Here is a 22,603-nt window from a genome sequence, read left to right as displayed (position 1 = left end):
ATGCCAAACGGTCTGCCCAGCACAGCAAGTCAGGTTAGACAAACTGCACTGCTGATCAGTGGGGACCTACCAGCCTGCAAAGCACTCACTGTTTCTTTTATTGACAGAAGCCTCTTTCAGCTATTCTTGTTCTTCTTTTCCACTCTCTACATCTTCTGCCCCAAGTTGATTTAATGCAGTCTGAAGCACATAACTCTCCCCTACTGTTTCCCTTCATTCAGTCGATATCTTATGATCCAGGCTGTCTTGAATCTTCTCTCTTTTTTCACACTATCTCTGCCCTTAAAAAGATCTAACTAACCTGCTCCCGCACTTCTTTTTGCCTTCATCTTTCCTGTTCCCTTGCACTAATTAATTCTTTACAACACCTCTCCACAAACCATCATTTCCCTTCCTTTCCTTTCTAGCCTACCTCTCCTCTCCCTTAATGCCCTCCTGTGGAGCCACAGAAGTCTGTATTGAAGACAACACTTGGCCACAGTCTGTGAGCGTGTGTCATGGTTCTCCAACCCCACTGCACAGTCTTTGTGGCAGTAATGTCATAATTACCCCCCATTACGGGCAACAGAGATTGAGAGAGAGGTATGTTCAAAGCGAAAGATACAGGGAGAGACGGGGGGTTCGATGTGATGAGAGATGGAGGTGGGGGTACAGATCGGCTGAACGGAGGGATGAGTGAGGGTGAAAATGCTGGAGTGTGTCAGAAATAGTGAGAAAAACAGTGAAAGACGTTTGGGGATTAATATGGTGGTCAATAGATAAATCACAATGGACACAGTCTTGGAGCTGGTGTGTCTCAGGGGACAGTCCCACCCCTGTTGTGAAGAGTGACATTAGTAGAGATGCAATATCTTAAGCTTCGTTGGACACACATGGATGGGCCACTCCCTTTAAACACAGAAAACAAACACATGGACATGTAGGTGGAAGAAAAAAAATCAAGGAGCACAAGAGAAACATGGAGTCAGATATAGTTTATCTCAAATCATAAGCTCGTCATCAGATTGCAATTAAAAGGCCATGTAAACACAAAAGTTCTGGAGTTAAAAGCATCAATATTCCACCTACTTCCTACTAAACCCCCAAATACTAAATCAGAAAACTTGCCCTGATCAAACATCTTCTTTTGGTGATTTAGAATTTATAAGCAGCTGAATTATAGAACACAGCTGAAATATATATAATTTATATTATCTGTAGAGGCAGTTATAACATAATGGATAGAACATCAACTTCTGTCAGGGTGGAATTTTTCCAGTGTTGAGCATCTTACTTCGGATAGCGATACCTCCTAGAATTGAGCTCAAAGCACAGCATGTTTGCACAAACACTTGTGTGTTCATTTGGGAATGTTCACAGCAAAATAGCATTTAAATTGCAAGATAACAATGCTTTGGGTCCTATCAGGAAAAACCACCAAAACAGCTAAAGATGCAAATAAAGTGTCTTCATAAATACACCATTTAGGCTTGACAGGGATGCTAAGGCTTTCATACTGCTGTTGTAACCCCGGGGAGGACACAGAGAAATTGCAATTGCCCACAATTCATTGAGTGGATGATTAATATTCTTCAAAATGGTTTATGTATTCATGTTCAAAGCTTCAGGGTTTGAATGCAGAGACAACGCCAACGTAGAGTTGGTGTAAGCATGATAAAGTCCACGCTGCCCAGCAGGCATGGAGGATTATGAGTGTGTATTTGTAAGCAACTTAAAGTGCAATGCAGAGACTTTGAAGGCATAAGAGCTGATTCCTAATTAATTTCCCTCTGAAAGCTACATTTACATGCATTGCAGAAAAAGACGGCGTTCAAGCGTATAAAAGATTAAGCTGCATGAAAAGCCTAAAAATATATTATTTTGCAGAGCCACATTTATATGGTCTTGCTTGTAAAACCCTTTCGGTTCATTCTGTTGTTCATCCTTTCTGCACCCAGACTTAATTTCTTTTCAAAACCATGAGCTTCTATTTATTGCTTTATAACCTTTTTGTGATGAGCAGAAATACAGTGCATTAATTAGTGTGCTATAACAGGGAGATCAAATGGTATTGGTTTAATTTCATATGATATTATGTATAGAATTAAATACATTGCATTATGTTTATCATTGTTCTGTTGAAAATAACTGTGAAAGCTGAAAAACAGATGTTTGTGTCTTAATTATAGTTTTTTTTAGTTGTTGTTTTGACAATTTGGTGTAAACAATATGACAGCATGCATCCTGCTTTGTATCAATGGCTCAGGTTGTTGTTGGTGGTGTTGGTGTAATGGAGTGGGGGATATTTTTATTGGGATACTTTAGCCCCCTAAGTAGCAACTGAGCAGTATTCAAACACCACAGAATACTTGACTATTGTTGCTCATCCATTTATAACCACAGTGTAGACATCTTCTGACGTGACAAAGCTCAGATCATCTCAAACTGATTTCTTAAACATTACAGTGAAAATAGCCTCCACAACCTCTAATAGAGCACATTTGGGATGTGGTAGAACTGGAGATTTGGCTCATGATTGTGCGGCTGACAAAGCTGCAATAACTGTGATGCTATATGTACCAAAATCTCTGAGAGATTTTTCCTGCACCTTGTTTAATCCATGCCATGACAAGGAAAGGGGGAGGAGTGGAAAACATTGCTGGGCAGAAAGCTGCTTGGATTACAGTTTTTAGCCTGATACCGCCAGGCCCAACTTGGGAAAAGTGGAAGAAAATTGATGGACTGTATATGGAGTGGCTCCAACATTTGACTGTACATTACGTCATCACTCTCTGCTGCTGCAGTAGGCGGTATAATTCCAACCTTGTGCATTAAAACGGTACTGTAGAATGCTATCATAAAGGACATTTGTTCCTTGTCCCTTGCTCCTTGTTCTTGTGTGACCAATTTATTGTCAAAGACGCTGCCAGCAGTTGACCACAGAGATGAACTTTATGATGCAGTTTCCTGCTCAGTAGGCACAGAGGCGGGTATGTGACCACTATATTCTTCGGCATCATTTCCTGGAACTTGGCCCTGTTTAAAGTGAGCATAACAGATTTCCCTCCCACAGAGTTACTGTCAGAGTGTTTAGTATAATGTATGGTGCCTGGCTCCGAGTCAGGCAGAATCCACTGTGAAAGCCAGAAACATATACTGAAAGGGGTTGTCCCAATGACACCCATTAGGGAAAATTAACAAAGTGCTGGATTTCACTTTGTCTGGTTTTAACCAACACTGTATTCACACCACCCGGAGATGTTTTGTAACAAAGTACTTTTGTTGGGCTCATTTAGGTAAATGACTGGAACAGAAAACAGAAATGATGCCAGGTGAATCATGGTGATGGTGCTCTATTGATCAACAGAGCCACTTGGAAGAAATGTGAGTGATATGAGACTGCAGCATCCCGAGTTTCCATTTCACTCAGAAATGCTTCATCACTGTGCAAATCCTGCACTGTGACTCACACGCCACTATGTATGATTGCTTGGAAAATAGCTATGTGATCATCTATTGCTCAGCCATGAAGAAAGAGGCCAAAAGAAGAACGGTTGAAAGGGGGTAATAGAGACACATAGAGACACTGGAGTGGACAGAGATGGAAGGCACATATGGAAAGAGAGGCCAAGAGTGAGACAAAAGGATAGATCAAAGAATCATGGTGGGATGTGAAAGATGGCGCTACAGCACATCATTCTTTCTTTCCTGCATTGTGGAGGCATGAGAATTAATGCAAGATTACAGCTACCTTCACTTTTTATCTTTTCCCCTCTTTTTTTCTCTGCCTATACTTTGCTATAATTCCCCAGGGCTATATGTTACCCATCCCTTGACTTTGGAATTACAGTTCTTCCCTCCTCTTCCACTTCTAATCTGTTCCCTTCATTATTCTTTCATTACACATCTCTGTTTCCTTTGTAGTGTCTCTGTGTCTCAGTTCCTCTTTATCCCTTTGCTTTAGGCTGATGTGTCAAATATTCTCTCTGTCAGGTAGCTTAATTTTTGACATGGGGTAAGGGTGGGAAATCACATAAAACAAGGGACTATAAAGTAGTCTGTCGGATTTAGTTTTTGAAGGTGTGTCAGTGTCTTATACGGAAGTTCAATGAGTGTCTAAAAATGCTGACAAGTGTTGGTGCTTGCAGAATTCCTACAAGTTGTGACAATAATACAAATTTTGCAAGTTGTTTTAAAGATACTTGTTTAAAAATCCTTTTGCATGCTAATGAAAAAAATACAAAAGGAAAATCAAAATTAAAAACTGGCCACTTTACTGGTGCAGTTAAGAGAATGAACGTTTTGCGCTTGGCAAATGTTATCATATGATCTGAATATGGTGAACAATGGGTCAGTAAACATACTTTCCACTTTTCCAGTCATCTTGGTCGACCGTCTTTGTTTTCTTGCAAAGACACCGGAGGCTACTTCAACCAGTCTTTGTTCCCTGAACTCGAAGATGGCTGATGTGTCTGTTTCTTGTCACGAGCTGGGGGTGGGAGTACGAGATGTGCGACAAGGCTGTTGATACAAGAAAACTGGTTGTATAACCAAAGAGCACCATCCAGCATCCCCATCTACTGTCTGTCGTCACTGAAAACTTGTACCTGGGCACCTGTTCTTTTGTTTATGAAATGAATCTCAGTGCAGACTAGGATTAGGAAGTGTCCTATTCAGCACTCTCTGATATTTGTTAGTGATGGAATCAGGAGAGATAAAATCTACCCAGGATGTGATGTTAAAGAGACACTTGAGTCTGAAAACAGTGCTTTTAAATTATTGGCCAAACTGCATTCCAGTCCTAGTCTAAGTGTATGAACTTTGGATAGTGACCAAAACAGTTAGCTGACTCATGCAGCTAGCATACGTTTCCTTTGCAGAGCAAGGTGCCTGGACATCCAGTGCTTGGAGTAAGACTCTTTAGATGGACCGAGTTGCATTGTGGCATTATTAATTTATTAATGGATGTCCTTTTGGAGGGATTCTGTGGATGTTTAATCCCACCTAGATTGGAAACATACCAAGGATCTTGTATGAAGCTGGAAGACAGCAGGCATATGGGTTACCTTTCTTGCTCTGCGCTAGTTATGAAATAGGTCCCAGGGAGCTGCAATAAATGGGTTAATGGAGTGCATTTAATTTTTTTAAGTCAGCTATTAAGAAACAAATCAGCATAATGGCAATATTTAGAGGCAAGCAGAAATCGTCTTGATTAAAGGCTGCAAATGAAGCAATGGCCTTCTCAAAAAGTGTGGGCTGTTGGTGTTATATTGGGTCATTTCAATGCTATGCTGAGACCAGCACCAGCACGATCATTTATATTTTCACGGGGCTTGGCTTTTGAACACATGTTTATATTTATACTAATTATGACAGCTGTAATTCTTGAGTAACATTTGAATATACAATTCTGTAATTAGTTGGCTTACAGTGGATGAAATAGTAATTGTTTAAACAAGCACAAGTACATTAATTTCATTGAACCACTCATCTTACGCGGTTTTAACAAAAACTGGTTTCATTTTTAATATGTTTCACTTTTGTGTCACCTGGAACAAATCGACCATTCTGCTGGCTTCAGCAAATAGTAACCACACTAATCACTTTATGTATTAATGGACTGGGTACATCCACTTCCACTATTTTCTTCCTGCATATTCCTCACCTCTACAGTACTTATCTCTCTCGTTGCCACCTGCTTATTACTTTGTTTCCTTCATTCCTCAATTGCACGGACTTGTATAATCCACTTCAGTCTCATACTTTGTCCTCTTTCATCCAAATCACTTCTCCCTTCAGCTGCAGCTCCATTAGGTAATGAGTCAATACAGCTACTGTATCTATGACTAAAAGCCTTTTGTAAAAATGCCCTATTCTTGGATAAGTCAACGTAATCCACAGCTATGCAGGATGATAAGTCGTATTTAAGTTGGTGCAAGACTGATTACTTCTTCCACCATATGACAGACGTTTTGTTAGTAAATCTCTACAGCATGGAGAGATGATTATGGCTGGGTCGATATCAGGGACGAGTGGCTGTATTGATGTTAGATAGCTGATGGGAAGAATTTCTTCCCTCCCTCCTTCATAGCCAGAAACACAGTGAAGAAAAGAGAGTTTAGAAGAATCAAAGTGTCTAAGTGTGCACAAGCTGCCTTAGTCTTAGCTACTTCCCAGGAACCCTGTCAAGTGTAGAGAGAGCTGTTTGGGATCCAGCCAACCCCATCAACAAATCACATCCATGGCTAGTGTAGATCTATAAATAAGTCTATGTTAAAGTAGAGCAAGTTTGCAAGGATCCTATCGCCTTTCCTCTTTGAACAGGACTGAAAAAATATTAACGAGCACTTTTGAGCCAACTATGTTTGGAATGCGTGTCTTTGAGTGCAACTGCTCCACAAGGGGGCTATTATTACCTGCAGGGAGTGTCGATTGTTTAGAGCTGCTCATGGTCATCAAGTTCCCCGCTAGAAAGAAACTGCAGCTGGGTAGATGTTTATGTTGTCTTCAGATCGTAAACCCATGGTGGTTTTTGTTTTTCAGTTCCAAGCTTATGGGATTTGACATCAATCGGTTTCATCGGTCAGGCAAGATCCACTCCCAGCACAAAGACTTGTATGACTATACTGTGGATAAGCCACTTAGATCCTCATGATAATTGTTTATGTGAGCAGTAAATACCAAAATAGGCTGTGGCACACCCTTTAAAAACCCAAAGAGATTCTGAAGAGATTTCATGTCTAAGAATGAATGGTATGTCTGTCAATGACAGACAGCTTATCTTGCTCCAAGAAATGGCCTCCAGTTGCTTTGAAAATGAAAAACATTATTTGCAATATATGCAAGTTGGGGATGTTCCACGTTAAGGGTCTAAGCAGGGCAGGAAATTTAAGAAGAATATTATGGATGGGCATGGGTTGTTCTAAAGCCTATTTTATTAAGGCCATTTATTTATTTATTTAGCTAAGTCATTACCTTCTCAATGTCCTGGTCAAACACATACTTTGAGCTTTGGCCCATGTCTAGATTGAATTCAAAGGTTCCTAGACAAACCAAACTATTAATTATGACTGTGATTCAACCTTATGCATTTCATAGCGTGTTCCTTATAAGCTTAGTTAGATTTTTACGTAAGGGGTACTCTTTTTGAGCTGAGAGTCAGTGAGGCTCATGATAAAATCACTTTTAACTTCCCTTTAAGAGATCCTGCGGGCCCCCATGGACATATAGGCCCACGTCAGGCAAGTCTTTTCATTTCAAGGGAGAGAGAGAGAGAGAGAGAGAGGGAGAGAGAGAGAGAGAGAGAGAGGAAGGAGGGGGTTGTTTTGAGCGGAGAGGGGGTCACCTTTTGTGCAAATATATCAGCCAAGTAGACTGCCACCAGCATCAAATTTCCGTGTGTGTGTGTGAGAGAGAGACACGAAGAGTGCGCTGGACTCATTTTCCAGAGTGAGCGAGCGACAGAGAGTGAGAGAGGTTCAGAAAGCTTTGGAGCGTTTAAAGAAGAAACGACTTGCTGCTGTGCAACATTTCCACTCTGTTCACCCTTAAAAGACACCGTAAATACATTTTCCCGAAAAAGTTGGAAACGCGGCCATGGACGGGATAACATACGGACGCACGCTGCTCTTGTGCACCTTGCTCCTCTGGGTATTTCAAGGTAAGTGTCTTTAGTACTTTCCGTTATATTTTAAACGGACTCACTCCTGATTAACTTTCCCATGCTGATGGCAGCGTGCTGACAGGATTTCTATGCCTTCGGGCTGAAAATGTATACTTTCTTTTTTTTAGTAGGGGAGTCCGACTTTGAGATGTCCGCCGCTTAAGCCACAAACCTGTCTGTCGGCTGCGTGCTGCAGCGGCTTATTAAGTTCTGAGCTATTTCATTAAGTTTGCCGTGTCTGTAATTTATTGTTTTTTCCTGAGAAACCGTAACCGACGTATTTACAAATGAGTGAAGCAGGACAAACCGAATCTAGTGGAAACCGGATTTATTCCCGGTTCAGCTTTGCACCAGACACAGGTCGCGCAGTCTCGATGAGTTGTTCACTAACGGGATGTTGCGTGTTGCACCTTTGGCTTTGTGTGGATGTGCGGGAGTTGCATTTCTGCAGCTAAATGCACTTTTTGACTGCGGTACGTTAGTTTGATGTGCTACCCCCCCCCCCCCCCCAAAAAAAAACCCCGAAACCCGACAACAGCAACAACAACACACAAACAAACAAACAAACAAAACGCCCCCCAACAAGAAAAAAAGATGTCCAAGTTCAGATAAAGTAGCCTGTAGCTGGAAGAGAATCTACAAAAAGCTTTAAATCCTCTGATCACTTCAGTGAATCTCTTACCCTGGAGTGAAAGTCATAAGCTTTTATTGTGAAGACCATGTTGCTCCTCTCTTATTCTGTCTCATTCACGTCTGGCTGCTGCGGTGCAGTTTCCAGCGCTTTGATGTCTGATCTGCGGGATTTTCTGTCTCCTGTGTTGGCAGTGAGCCTTACCCTAAGCACCCCTAGGTGCTGTCAGGGAAACTAAGCCAGTTTAAATGCAACTTGATTTTAGCCTTGCATGTTCTTTGTCAGAGAAAAGTTTAGGATTGTGATCAAAGCCCATATTTCAGAGAGATGATGTGGAGCTGCATCAGGTTTATAGCTGTTCTAAGTGTGGCTGAGGCGATCTCTCCTCATAATATCACTGTAATATTTCATTGCTTAATTTCCTTAAAACATCGACTACATCATGATTTTTTTTTGGCATTTTCCACATGCATGAGAAAGGTAGAGGTGTAGTCAAGAGTGGTAGCTTTTTGGTTGTCTATGGCAATAATAGACATTGTGGGTTCAGCACTTAAGATGACCTGAAGGATGATGGTTATCTTTTTGTCTTTTCTTACACTCTGTTTCCTGCATCACATCACAACAGTTGTGCTTTGCTGTCTGTTTGCCCTTTATTGAGCTTTAAACAGGTACCTACAAAAAAAGTGCCCTGTAATTAATGAAGTAAGTAGTGCATCACGCATCAGGCAGCTGTGCCGCATTGATTTAAAGGCTTGGCTCCAGGTGCTGTGCTCCCCCCTACCCGCCTGCCCCGTTCCCTCTGTGCCACGCCCTAGAGTTGCTGCCGGAAGGTCTGCTTAAGTCTGAGGATAAATCTTTCCTTTCCTTTTTTCCTTGGAGGTAAAGTTTGTCGAAGTTCTCTTTTTCTTTGTCTTTCTTTTGGCTTGGCTTTGTCTAATAATACCATCTTGTTATCTTGGGATTGTTTCATACAGACCTACATTCTCAAGTCTGCTGTCTCTTAAGTAGAGATTGTGCACATAGGAGAAGTTAAACTTTAATGCCAGTCAGGGCATTTCACTTCCACTTGCATTTCCATTTTCTACATGCAAGCAGTGCAAGCTCCAACTGTGTCAGTGGTGAACATGGACCTGAGCTAAATAGAACAGATGCACAAATATAAACCACCCGGTAGTCATATTTTATAGTTTGTTTGAGACTGTTCGGGCATGGGAAAAAAAGTTATCTACAAATGGTACAACCACTCATGATAGCCACAGATACCATGACAGCACCCTCTACTGACTGTAAACATTTTGACAGGAACAGTGAAGGAAGTGAGGAGTTACAGAACTTCAAAGTGTGCAACGAAGAAGGTCAGAGAGGATTACAGTCACTGGAAAAGTTGGACTATTAAAAGATATCATAATTATTTCTGAGGTTAAAATGTAAAAGGACAGTAAAATTATTCTTTTGGTAATGATATTTATTTCTACTTTTTTTCTATCACAGTCTGAGTGCTAAAGACGGATACAGTTTATAGAGGCTTAGGATTTATTTATTTATTTATTTTAGGTCTTACCATCTATGTGTACTGGAGCCAACGGGCACCTCTGCATTGGATGTGTTGGATGCACATGCTCTTAGTTTACTCAAAAGGAAAAAGGCCGTATGTATGGGCATGCCAGTAATTATTTAAGTGACACATGTGTATGTGTACTATGGCAGCCTGGATCACCCTTAGGTGCTCAGCATGCTGACGCCCTGAGTCATACTGACCCACTGACCCGTTCACTCACACATTCCTCCCGTAGGAATCAGCATTGAAAAAATTTGTAAGTCTGTTGGAAATTAGCAACACAATATTTACAGCTGAGACAAAAAAAAGCAATTAGAAAAAATTTAATTGGTGAAGTTAGTGTTTTGTGTTATTGCTTTTGTAAAATATAAACAGTAAAGTTGCTGAAGTTTAAGGCTGTTTTAAGTATACTTACAGGTTATAGCCTCCCACACCCCCCAATACCTCTAGAAGACACACTCTGTGATGCAGAGTAAAGAAAAGCAGAGTTTAAGTCAACAGTGCGTTCTTTGTGGTTGTGTGTATGACAAAAATGATAAGAGTATTTTTTGTGGGAATTTACTGTAAATGTTTGTCTCAACTTTTTATCTGTGACCAACCTGTGGTGTTAGAAAGAGCCTGTGGTGTTGGTGTTAGAAAGATGGTGGTTGACTTTCTCACACTATGCTTCCTGCAATGTCTTTCTCTGGCATCCCTAATAGAAACAAATGCAGTTTTCATGAATTAAAAAAAAAAAATCAGAATCTGTCATTTTTAACCAAACATTAAGCTTTTTACCTTGTGTTTTCTTAAGTTCACTTACTTTAATGGATATTTTATTTCCAATTGGACCCTTCACGCCTCAAAAAGTGCCCTGTAATACAGTATATTTATAGTCAACAGTGGCTTCTTAGTTGTTTTGTATATGTCAAAAATAAGTTTATCAAAATTTGTTAGTGGGTATTTGCATAAGTTGTGTTAACACCATAGCTATGATCAGCCAGTGGTAATTTAAAGGAACATGTGGTCGTGGTGCCCATACTCTTTTCATCCTTTCTCATGCTGTGCTTCCTTTTTTGGAGAAAAAGTTTCTTAAAGTTCTGTTGTCAGTGTTTTTGTGTTGTTTGTGTTGTAAAACACACACATTAAAGTGACTGTAAAGGTTTTTTTTTTATCCTAATGAAAAGTACTGTGGGATTATGGTAAAAACTACTAAAGATAGTCAAGATGGTTACGAACAAGTGAAGAGAATCATTGTGACAAGCATCAGCTGAGTTCAAGGTGTTATCCCTTAACATGTACGGTCAGCCTCTTTGTCTAACACCGCCCTAATTCCCACAGTCATTTCCTCACGTTTAATTTCTGTGCCCCCTGCCAGACCAGCTTCAAAAGTGCACCCCCTGCAGTGATGTGTAATTATTATGGTATTAGGTCAGAAAAAGAGCCATTTAGCCGCAAGGAGGTAGAATCTAGAAGACCTTTTTCACGGCTGTCCTGGGTCACTTGGTTAGAATTTTGAGGAACCACACGCTTGTATCCATTCTTAAATTTGTGAATCCTACAATGGATATGTTTGCACTGAAAGAACCCAAAAACATAGATACCTAGTTAATGTGCACTGCACTGGAGTCTGATGTTCAATACTGGGAAGAAGCAACATACGTATCTCAGTGTTATTTAAGCCTCTAGGGGTGGTGGGTTTGGAGTTGGAAGGCTGTAATTATGATGTTTGGGAATATATGTGTCTGTGTAACAGTAACGAAATAAATCACTGATGGAATGAGAGGCATACCTGTGGACGCGTCATAGCTTGCCCTGCGATGTGTGTGTTTGTTTGTCTTCACCTCAAATTCTATGGAGGACTTCCTTTCTCACTTTAAAGCCCCCTCTGACCACAATTCACAGGCAGTAATCCACATATAAACAAACAGTTAAAATGCGCTTTTCACCTCACCATCTCGAGACAGTTTTATAGGTGAAAAGCTGGAGACTCTTCACTGCCAGGTTGCATTCTTGTGCTTTAAATGGATTTGACTCAGTCGAACAACCTCTGGCCACAAATTGAACATTATTCAGTAAAAGTAAAGGGCACATTCAGGTTTGACTTGTGGTTGGAAGTCCATTTAGTAATCACTGGGTTTAGAGAAGGGAATTTTAGCATGCCCGCTAGTGTTTATAATTCGCAGTGAGTAAAACGTTAAAGCCCTTTGCAGCAGTTCGATAGGGCGCTAATGTTAGCTCGTGAGCTGGCACTCAGCTCTGATAGTCTACTGGGAATCTACAGATGGTAGACTGTGTGGTTAATCTTGGAAAAATCAGTCAGTAAGAACGAGAGAAGGATGTGGCTCGCAAATGTAATGGAAAAGTTTTTTGTCACTCTCATATATAACAAGAGTGTCAGAATGGCAAGGCAAAACTGTGATTACACACACACACACACACACACACACACACACACACACACACACACACACACACACACACACACACACACACACACGCAAACAAACAAACAAAAGGTCTGTTTCTCCAGATTTGCTTTGTCTATGTTCCCATCTCTCTCACTCTATAATCATGTTTCTTATTACTTGTCTCATCTTTGTATTCCTCTGTCTGCTTTACATGCTGTCTTGGTCTGGTTGGTCTTTATATCTTGATCTTTATATATCTAAGTCCCTGCATTATGACTTATAAAGATTTAATGTTTCTTTTTTCTTTATTTTGTTGGTGAGGCTTTTGGTTGCTTTTACACCCATCTCTAGAGCTGTTATATGACAGATTTTTGGCCACTAGACACGTCCTTGTTTTGCACTTTCCAGTGCACTCATTTCAGTAATCATGTCTGTCTCTGTCACAGTTTGCATTTGAATATTTATTTCGATTTGTTTTAGTAGAAAAATATTAAAGCTACTACTTTATAATAATGCCACAAATATTAAGCAGTAACCAATGTAATCATATGGTTTGGCCTGTTTGTTTTAAGGCTTGCCATTAGTGGATGTGTAAAGAACGAAGGAAGGAAGCGGAGAGGAAGGGTAGGATGGAGACAGATCAAGGGATGGGATGAGAGATGATTACAGCTCACTATTGTCTTGCCACTGTGTAGTCTTGTTCTTCTTACCCCAGGGGAGGAAGTTGACAGCAGTGGGTAATTTCAAATACAACCTTGAAAAGAAGCACTTCCTTAATTGTGCGTCCTTGCCTCAAAATGTGTATATGTGGTGGCAAATTGGGGCTGGCGGTTGCAATTCAGGGTTGCAGCAAAATTGAAAATTCACACAAAGCTTTTTCAAGAGACGAGGTTAAGTGCTACCAGTCCATTTAGCACGAGAGTGCCGGAGCAACATGCAGATAAAAACCGTTATGTCTCACTGTGTTTGGGGGAGGAAGGTACAAAATAGGAGCAATGGCTTGAGCTCTTTTATATATCCAGTGTTTTAATCTGTGCCATAAAACAAAAACGAGCTACAGTCATTTGTTTCTGCCACACAACATGGATTCGCAAATCCTGTCCTGTGCAGTAGTTTTCGGCAATCAAATAGCAGCCAAGAGACAGATAAAACTGACAAAAGTGATAAAGGCAGAGATAGCGGGAGTAAGATCAGTCAGGCTGAGTGTGTCTGGATTGACGAATGCCAATTAGGAACGGGGAATGTCACGGAGAAAGCCTGCATCTGTGGCCAAGAAGATCATTTTCTTGGCAGTGGAGAAGAAATCCTAACCCCTGTGCCCCTCCAACCTTAAAGCCTCCATCTGACTGTTGGCTGGCAGAAGGTCCTCAGGGAGCCCCGCAAGCTGTTGCTTTTCAGACATCAACAGTTGCCTCAGCAGCAGTTGTTGAATGCAACCCCTCCAAAAAAGCCCTGTCACCCCCCTTCCTTCACACACTAACACTTGGGGTCCATTACCACCTTGTGTCTTTCCATACCACTGGCTTTGTCTGGTATGGCGAAAGGCGAGAGTAAAATTGTAGAACTGGTGCTGTGAATGTACTCGGAACTAAACTTGGTTGGTCTGTGGTTCATTGTGTATTTATCAAACATTTTAATAAAGGCTACTGAAAAATGAGGGTGAAATTTTACACACTTCATGTGCCACTAAAGTATAGTTTTCTAAATGTGGACAGAGACCTGAATGGACCCCTCTCCCAGGAATTGTTTCGAGGGTGGGGCTGCACTATAGTGGAGCCTCGAGGGATTTTTACTTCTTTTATCTGTATCACATAATGATAAGAAGGAGATGAGGGTGACTTGAAGTTCAGTAGGTAACTGAGTTTTTTCTATTTACTCAAACTTCTCCGGTGGTTTTCCCAAACCTCAATGAGTAATCTGTCTTTTAAGCCACATTTCATGCCCTATCACCCTGTTGCATCTGTCAGAACATTCTTGTGCCCCTTGAGTTTAATCTAGTTAATGGTTAAACACCAGTGGTTAACCTCTCCAGTATGATTGGTCACTGTTTGACAATGAGATCTTATTGCTTTAACTAGGCCATGGGGACCTGGGAGACTGGAGTAGTGAACATTAATCCTTTGCAATGGGAAGGAAGAGGTAAAGCAGAATGCGGAGGAGGGGGAGGGGGCTTGTGGAGGCATCTGTGGGTTAGGCTCAGAGGCGGTGTTTGTGTTACACCTCTAGCAAACACCTTTGTGGGTGTTTGGTTCTTTGAATTGGATGTTTTCTATGACTTCATGCCTTTATGTGTGAGAGCATGTTACCTGAGAGCAAGTCCATAATATAGTCACTGAACAGCTCCAGTGTCAGTTTCAGAGGCTTTGAGTTAAAGAATTCACCTGAGGACATAGTTGGCCTTTGTTTTATGGAGGCTTTACTTTACTAGAGCGAAGCTGAAGCATCGACCATAACACTTAAGTTTTCTTTGCTCATCTCTGCCTGTGTGAACTTGAGTTTGAAAGAGAAGAGTGGAGGAGTAACGTTTCAATGTCCTGACTGTTAATGTTCTCCGCAAGTCCCATCTTGTGGAAGTCTCTTTTGCTCTGTTGCATTTCTCTCTGGAATTTGGTTGTCAGTCTCTTTGCTGCTCTCGACTTTAACTTCTCTACGTCTCTCAAACTCATTAGTGTTTCTGATCCAGTAACCTCTTTTTTTAATATTTCATCCATTATCTGTCTATCAACCCCATCAGGACCTAATACATGCATCCTTTATCCTCCTGAGCATGTGTTGTCGAAACATCACCACAGCTCAAGCAGAATGCGCCAATAGAAGCAGCATCTCTCAAATCCGTGGGTTTTCGGTGCAGTGAGGAAAAGGAGTCATTTTTTCTATAACTGACATTTCAGCTAATGACAATATTCAAACCAGAAGGGGTTTGACTCGCTGAGCAGCAACTTTCTGATTTTGTAACAGTATTTGTAAAGTTGCATCAGTTTGGTGCAGTAGCAGAGAGCATTCATGCCCGTCTTTGTTGGCAGCGCCGAAACTGAACCGTGTGGGTTTGTTCCCCGGTTGCCTCCATATTTGGGTAATACAAGAGGAGTCAACTTTCATGTTTTCATTTTTTATTTAGTCTAACAGAAAAATGTCCAAATGTGTTCCTGGCCCATATGAATATTACATCCAAAATCAATAGCGTTCAATTGGGTTATGACTCCATCGGCTAAATGACTCCCCAATTGCATGTCTGTGAATTCTTCGGAACAACAATCATGATATGATGGATAGTTATTGTGGGTATAATGGCAGACTAACATAGTGCCTAATTGATTTAGTCTCTTGTTATTAAGGACTAAAGTAATTATATTCCTAGTAGTTTGCCGCAAAAGCATCTCGCATTCTGCCCCAGCAGGCATAGTGCAGCATTAAGACTACATTTACTTAACCATTATTCTTACTGAATTATTATCAAGCGGTTGGGACCTAAGCGTTCTATGCACTGATGCAGTAATTTGATGGAGCACTTGTGAATCATGAGACTGGGTATTTGGTCTTTGAGAGAGGCTGAGAGGTCTAGGATAGGAGTTTGGTGGACCTGCTTTGATCCCATTTCCCACTCACACCATCCTCACACACTCATACTCTTTGAGATTTGTCTCCGCGGAGAATGATGAAAGATATGCCAACTCTTCATGTTGATTAGCAGTCTAGGCGTGTGCACTGCTCTTTGTGTGTATGCGTGTGCCTGTGCATTGAAAGCTGTGTGTGAGGGTGGGATTGGTTAATGGCAGGGGCAGAGAGGACACATGTTCAATAATAAGGCCTGACAAAGAGGGACAGGCAGAGGGAGGGATAGAGGGAGAATGGGAGGATGATGGAGCATTCGGTATGTCACTGCTTTTCATTTTCATCGCTCCCTTCTTCTTACAGCTAGAAATCAATATTATGATAACTAAAATATGCTCCCACATTGAACTTCATCACAATATGATCAATCACGTAACAAAAGCAGACTGCATACACAGAGCTAAGCATATAAGGGCTTATTTTGCTTGGAATTATTGATTTAAACTAGGAGTGCAACTACGAATTGATGCTGTAATCATTTAATTGCTATTTTAACTATAGCAATATTGAAGAAAGACAAAAAAAAGTTATGATTGCATCTCTAATTTGGATCTGTGCATAAAAGATGACATAATTTATCATCACTTGAATGATAATTATACTAGTGAATACAAATGAAGCTGCATATCTCAGCTTTTTATGTGATCTCTCCTACACCCTGGATTTGTAGACCTCTGTATGTGAACAAGTGTACTTAATCATCTTTTTTTCATACATTGTCCTGATTAGAGGTTATGTGACATGAGAGGTTTTTAGGCAGTAGTAGTAGATAGTAGTAGAGTAATAGCAGAGACAGAAGCTATGAGGCAGGGTAAGATACAAGTGTATTCCACTCAACCGTTCACACATGCTGTAGCTTTGGGACTCCTCAGAGCTTCACTGTGTTATGTATTTTACAAGGAGGACTCTCTGCACCTGAACAGTGCTACATTGTTAAGGCATTCCTGTAGGCTGTTGGAATGCAGGTATTAATACTGGGCAGATTACACACATAGCAGAGAGAGAAAGAAAGACAGGGAGAGAGTCAAGGAAAGAAAGGAGGCATGTCGAAGAGAGGAGGTGCCGAGTAAAGGGAGCAGAGGAAGGCAGCAGGGTTGCCCAGTGAAGTATGGTACTTACTGAATTATAGTTGTAACTATGTGGGAGTTCATGTCTAGAATGCAAACCACATTAACAGAACTAGTAGATGTGTGTACATGTCACAAAGGGGAGAGTTCGCGCTGGGTGTGGGGCCAGACGTTGCTCTGTGTGTGGGCACTCGTCACTTGAAGCAGCTAAAGCTGTTAGAAGCATGTGAACATTACTGCAACCCCAACATAACTTAGAATCCGGACTTAACAGAAGTTATAAATAGGTGTGTGTGTGTGTTCAATCCCATGTCAATGGCAGTACCAGCTTGTGATGGGACAGTGGTGAGTTTGTAGGCAAGCCCACACGAGAATGCAGAAAGGGTCCTCAACGGCTTGAACAATCCCACTTTTTCTTTTCTCTTTCATTTTCATTCTTAACTCTTACTGGCTTTCCCCCCATTTGCTTCAACATAAGGAAAAAATTTCTTTAATCTTTTTTTCTCTCTTAAGGATGCTAGCTTAACTTCTCTCTTTTTGATCAGTGATAGTTTCTTTTATTAGACTCTGTCTTTTTTTGATTTACAGTGTATCATACGACGCTGCAATGGTTGTGGCTCCTAGTTTACCAGCTGGTGGTATATGATCCAGCCTGTCAGAGAAAAAGCCTGTTCTCCTTGGCAAGGAAGTTAGCAGGTTAAAGCTAGCCAAAAATCTACCATCTATCACATACACCCTTTTCTGTAGCCCCTCACCCACATACAAACTCTCCACCTCGCCCCATCTGTTTGTGTTTGTGTGTATGTGTGCCTATTTGGCACAGATAAAGGGGCAGTTGGTGTAACGGTTCACAAGAGCACCAAAGCCCGGCCCACTATCGGCATGACAGGGCAAAGATAGTTAAGGCTCAGGGTGCTGGAATAAGCAAAGCTAATGCTAACTCTCTGCTTATATACACTTGGAGGTGCTTCATGCTAGGAGCAGTTTGAGGAGATCCAGACCTTATGGTTATGATGCTACCAGCCAAACAATGTCATGCTTGTCTTCCTGCTGCTATCAGCCTGCTCTCTCTTCTCCCGCCTTGGTTATATCCAAGTATCAAAGCAGTACTGACTGTCCTTCACTGAATAATCCTCCCCTTCTACCCACTTCTTCCTGTTTTCCACTCTTTCTTGGCTTTCTCCCAATGCACAGTTAGCTAGTTTAGCAGGAAGGAGGAAACTGGCAGTGGGTACAGGTGAAGCAGAAAGAACCGTACAGTCATAGACTTAAGATTTTAATTGCACCGGCTGTATCTTACGCTTTCACATTATCTCTTTTTTTTATCTCTCCTATTAGCCACCCAGGCCTTTTTGCCTGTTTCACCTTCATTCAGCTACTTTTATGTCCTCATATCTTTTCTTGCTACTGCTATCATCATTGGTAGTCCTTCAATTTTGTTTCGCTCATTTGACTTTTTACACCACATCCCAGTGTCAGGGCCTTCTTCTGCTGTTTCTCGTCATCTATTCCCACTCGACTATGTGGTCAGAGCCCCTGCAGTGGATTATCAGTCAGTTGACTCACAAAGGGCAGCTAAAGCCTCCAGTACAAACATGAGACAATATCCAAATGATTGGCTGCTTGGCTCTGGACCATGGAAACAAGCTGCCATATCAGGCTGAGCCAGGCTTGGTCCACAGGTCTGCCCATAGACCACATTATGCTGTAACACTGATACACTGTAGTGTTTTTCTTTGTTTGCTGCAACTGGCTTCTGGTGTAGCACAATCCAAAATGGAATAAATTATCAGATGAATATAGAAACTGTGATCGATTGCTTTTACATGCAGTTATAATGCGTATTACTGAGAGGTAGAGTTTACTATGCGAAATTCATGTAAAGTAATTACAGTAATGGCCAGGAAGGAAGAAAGAGGAAGACAGAGAACACAGAAGAGATTTTGTGGATGTAGTGAAGGAGGACATGCAGTGGGCTTGTGTGACATGAGGGGATGGATGGTAGGGAAAGCGTGAGATGGAGGAAGATGATCTGCTGTGGTGACCCCTAAAGAGAGCAGCTGAAAGAAGTCTGTTTTTTTTTCAGTAGTTAATAAGGGCATATTTAGCCACCAATGAGTCCAGCAAATGTTTACCTCCTCCATCTTTACTAAATAGAAAGGTTTCCCCAAATTGCTATAAACTCTTTTTCAAGTAGCTGTCCCTTAATTTTCTGTTAATTGACTATTCGTTGCAGCTCTAATTCGTGTATATAAACTATATTCTGTTCAGCTTTCTATATGTTTCCTGGTATTTGTGAAATGTTAGAGGTGAAGCAACCAGTTGGTGTGATTCATGACAGGAAAGGGTGGTGAGCATCTGGGTGCTAGTATGCTGAATGTATACTCTGAGTATAAAACCTCTTTAATCTTAGGAACACACTGTCCCCAATCTTTCGAGCCATCTGCCTTCACTTGTGCATGGCTAAAACTTAAACTAAAGTGTTACCTCCATGTGTCTCCCTGCTACCTCAGCCTGTATCTCACAGCTCATTATTGAGACACATGGTTGGCCCCGCTTCCCTTCCAGCTGCATTTCTGCTTAGAGATGGATCGCTGAAGTCATGGAAAATTCTGGAGGTCTAATGACAGACAGCTTCCACGTCTTCTGTCCATCAACTTAGCTCACCTCTCTTTCACATTCCTTAGGTCACACCTGGTTAGTATTACTTGCTTCTTCAAGGATTTGACAGATACCCCCCTCTTTCCTCCTCATTCTACCCCTGCCTTATACCTGTATGGACAAGCTTTTACTTGCCAGTGAAAACCTCTCTCAAACACCCCATCATAAATGTCAAGATTTGCCCAAGAGCCCCCAACATAACTGCAGAATGTATCTAATTATAGGTTTTACAACAGCATGCAGTTCTGTGTTTTTTTCTGACATACGGACTCAAGATACATTCTTTCAGAAAACCTCCCAACACTGTTAACTCAAAATATAATCATGAAAACAATTCTGAAAATGTAAATTGAATAGCTCCCTCGTGATCTTGAAAGCAGTTTTATCAGTAAAGTATGGATGATGACGAGTCGAGATCCGGTAAGGCAGCGTCATCACCTTTGAGTTTGTTTTATTAAAATGAGTTCAGTTGCGTTACGTCTGCTTTCCCCTCTGCTCTCCACCTCCCCCACCCCCATTCCCGTAATGAAAGGAATAGCTAACAGCTATGGATATAGCCAGAAGGTCGCAGATGTCTGGTAATATTCAGGATGTATTTCATTTCACCCCCTTCTCTTAATTTTCACTTCAGTTTAGCAATGGGTGATACATTGCGCTGATTTTCATTTCCCATATGTTGCTTTCAAAATTAGCAAAACATAAAAGCACTTTTATCTTTTTCCATCTTGATCGTGGTTGTTATCTCCAGTCCTTTACCCTTTGTTTGACTCCCTTTTCTCCTCCTTGTTCTTTAACCATTCATCAATGCTATCTTCCTTCTTCTAGCATCACATGTGTTCATGTCACTACATCACCTGATTCTTAGAGGGGATGGATGGTGCCAGGGTTGTAGAGGTGTCGATAGTTGTTCTTCAACACCCCTGAAAACTTACAGAAACCTCCTTCTCTTGGATGTGCACAGCAATCCTTGGCTTACAAACATATGATGTTTTATTTCCTCCATTATGCTAAACAACCAGCACTTACGATGCCCACACGGACCATCTGCTTCTGTAAAAAACCCAAAGCAAGCCTACTGGGTCAGAAAGCAGGATTTTCTTTCAGGCTAAGAGCTTTATATTGTAATTTAACAGAGAATGTGTTTTCAAGGAAAACAACGATAGTCAAGAATATATTTTCTGGTGTTGTTGAGGATTCTCAGACCAATATTTAATCACTGAAAGTTAGTGTTCATTAATATGACTTTTCTCCACACTTTAATTAAAGAAGAGGAACAAATCACTCTCCACACAGTCAGCCTCTGTGGTATGCTGCAGCCATGATTAAAGTGATACAAGGACACCCTGACACACTCCTTTCATATGCTTCATTTTTCCTTTGATCTTTGTATCTCTGAAAATTAGCTTCACATCTCCAGGCCAGTCTGGTGTATTTACTTTAGTGTTTTTTTCTTCCTGTCAGCGTCTGTCATCTCTGTAATCTCTGTAATCTCTTCATGAAATCACTCGAGTCATTCTAACTTCATAAATGTTTTGTTTTCCTTGATATGGTATCTTGCATGAGAATTTGAGACAAACGTGGATGTTGCAAGAAGAGATGGGATGTTTGTTTGCATCTGATAACAAAATGGAAAGAAAGAATAGTTGGTAACGATCATTTACTGTCACACAGTGTCGCATGGCTGTCACATGTTTGCACGTCTTTATTTCCTGTGCTTCGTGACCCAAAGATACATGTTGTCTGTACTGCTACAAATTACAGAAAAGTAACAAATCCTGACATGATAAAAAGCTAAAAATGATCAAAATGATCAAAAATCTAATGATTTATTTTTAATTATCTGAAAATAGTCAAACACACTTAAGCTTTTAACATTAAACGAATCCCCTCCCCCCCAGTTAGTTTCAACCTTTCAAAAATGAGCCTAATTTTAGATGATGACTCATGTGCTAATGTTGCTCTCATGCACGCCATTTTCTATCAAAAGAGAAAGCATACTAAAGACCACTATACTGATGAAATGTCTGTGGCAAACAAAGGCCTTGCATAATTGTACATTTATATGTATTGTGTATTCATGTTAGGATGATTTGTAGTGTGTGTTTGCTGTGTTTTTGTGAAAAGAAGCACAACTCAAAGGGTCAGAGATCCATCTGGTGTGAAGATCTCATGGGAAGCCAAACACATCACACATCAGCATTTGACCTTGAATATGTACACCATTAAAAAGACGAAAAGGATTAATGGTCCTGTGTTTTATTCTGCGAAAAGCAGGCCACAGGCACCGTGTTATCACGGAGAACTGGCATAGAATAGGTCCAATCTGTTTTTGTGTTGTCTGGGTTATAAAAAGGGACTGCGAATGCTTTGTGGTTCAAAAGCATGGTAGGGGAGCAGAGTTTGGGTTAGACATTTTTCATTGACATTATTCCGTCTAACCTTCTCCCCTCTCAGCCTCTACTCACTTCCCATTGACCAACCAACATTCATCTGTCGCATTCTCTTTCCATGACAACACCCCGCTGATTTGTTCTTTCTTTGACTCTTCCAGCAAACTCGAGAGCCCTCACCTGTACCTCCCCCTCCCCCTGTCCACACATTAGCCCCGCAGTATCTTTGTTTTCCATCTCCTGGACCTGCAGGTCTGCGCACGTTGAGACACGTGTTGTTTTGTCTCTCTCGGGTTTCACACATTCCAGATATTATCTCCAGGCTCCAGTTAGCTTATCTAAGGAAAGGCGGTCAATCATTTGACAGACAATGATAGATTGCGCCCTCTGAGTCAAGCCTGATGACTCCAGATGAAAGGCCTGCCGAAGGGGTGGCCTTGTCATGTTGGACAGTCGTCTAGTTATCATTTCAAATAACTTTGCTCTCCTGTTGTGGTTACTTTCCGATTTATCTCGCAGACTCACCAGAAAAGTGTCCCCGAGATCCGTTCAAATTAAAATGAATGATTATTATTTAAATCTTTGCTTCATTTGCCTAATTATTTCATCTGTTGTCTCCCATTTCTTTTCTAATCACATCATCATCCAAGCT

The 22,603-nt window shown here is 41.1% G+C and overlaps 1 protein-coding gene across 3 annotated transcripts in view; it reads left to right on the top strand.

The window, feature by feature from the left end:
* Positions 1-7,314: 7,314 nt before the first annotated feature.
* The window catches only part of bcam (basal cell adhesion molecule (Lutheran blood group)), a 49,475-nt gene continuing 34,186 nt past the window's right edge, over positions 7,315-22,603 (top strand). The window contains exon 1 of one of the 3 annotated variants that reach the window (XM_080897561.1): positions 7,315-7,639. In XM_080897561.1, the coding sequence (XP_080753687.1) occupies positions 7,576-7,639 (64 nt within the window). In that variant the 5' untranslated portion in view covers positions 7,315-7,575. The remainder of the gene's footprint in view (positions 7,640-22,603) is intronic. The other 2 variants (XM_080897563.1, XM_080897562.1) reach the window with 2 other exon arrangements.

The sequence above is a fragment of the Rhamphochromis sp. 'chilingali' genome, assembly GCF_963969265.1.
Source record: "Rhamphochromis sp. 'chilingali' genome assembly, chromosome: 11".
Classification (NCBI taxonomy): Eukaryota; Metazoa; Chordata; class Actinopteri; order Cichliformes; family Cichlidae; genus Rhamphochromis; species Rhamphochromis sp. 'chilingali'.
Note: the sequence above shows the minus strand (reverse complement) of the source record. Positions and strands in the feature narration are given on the sequence as shown.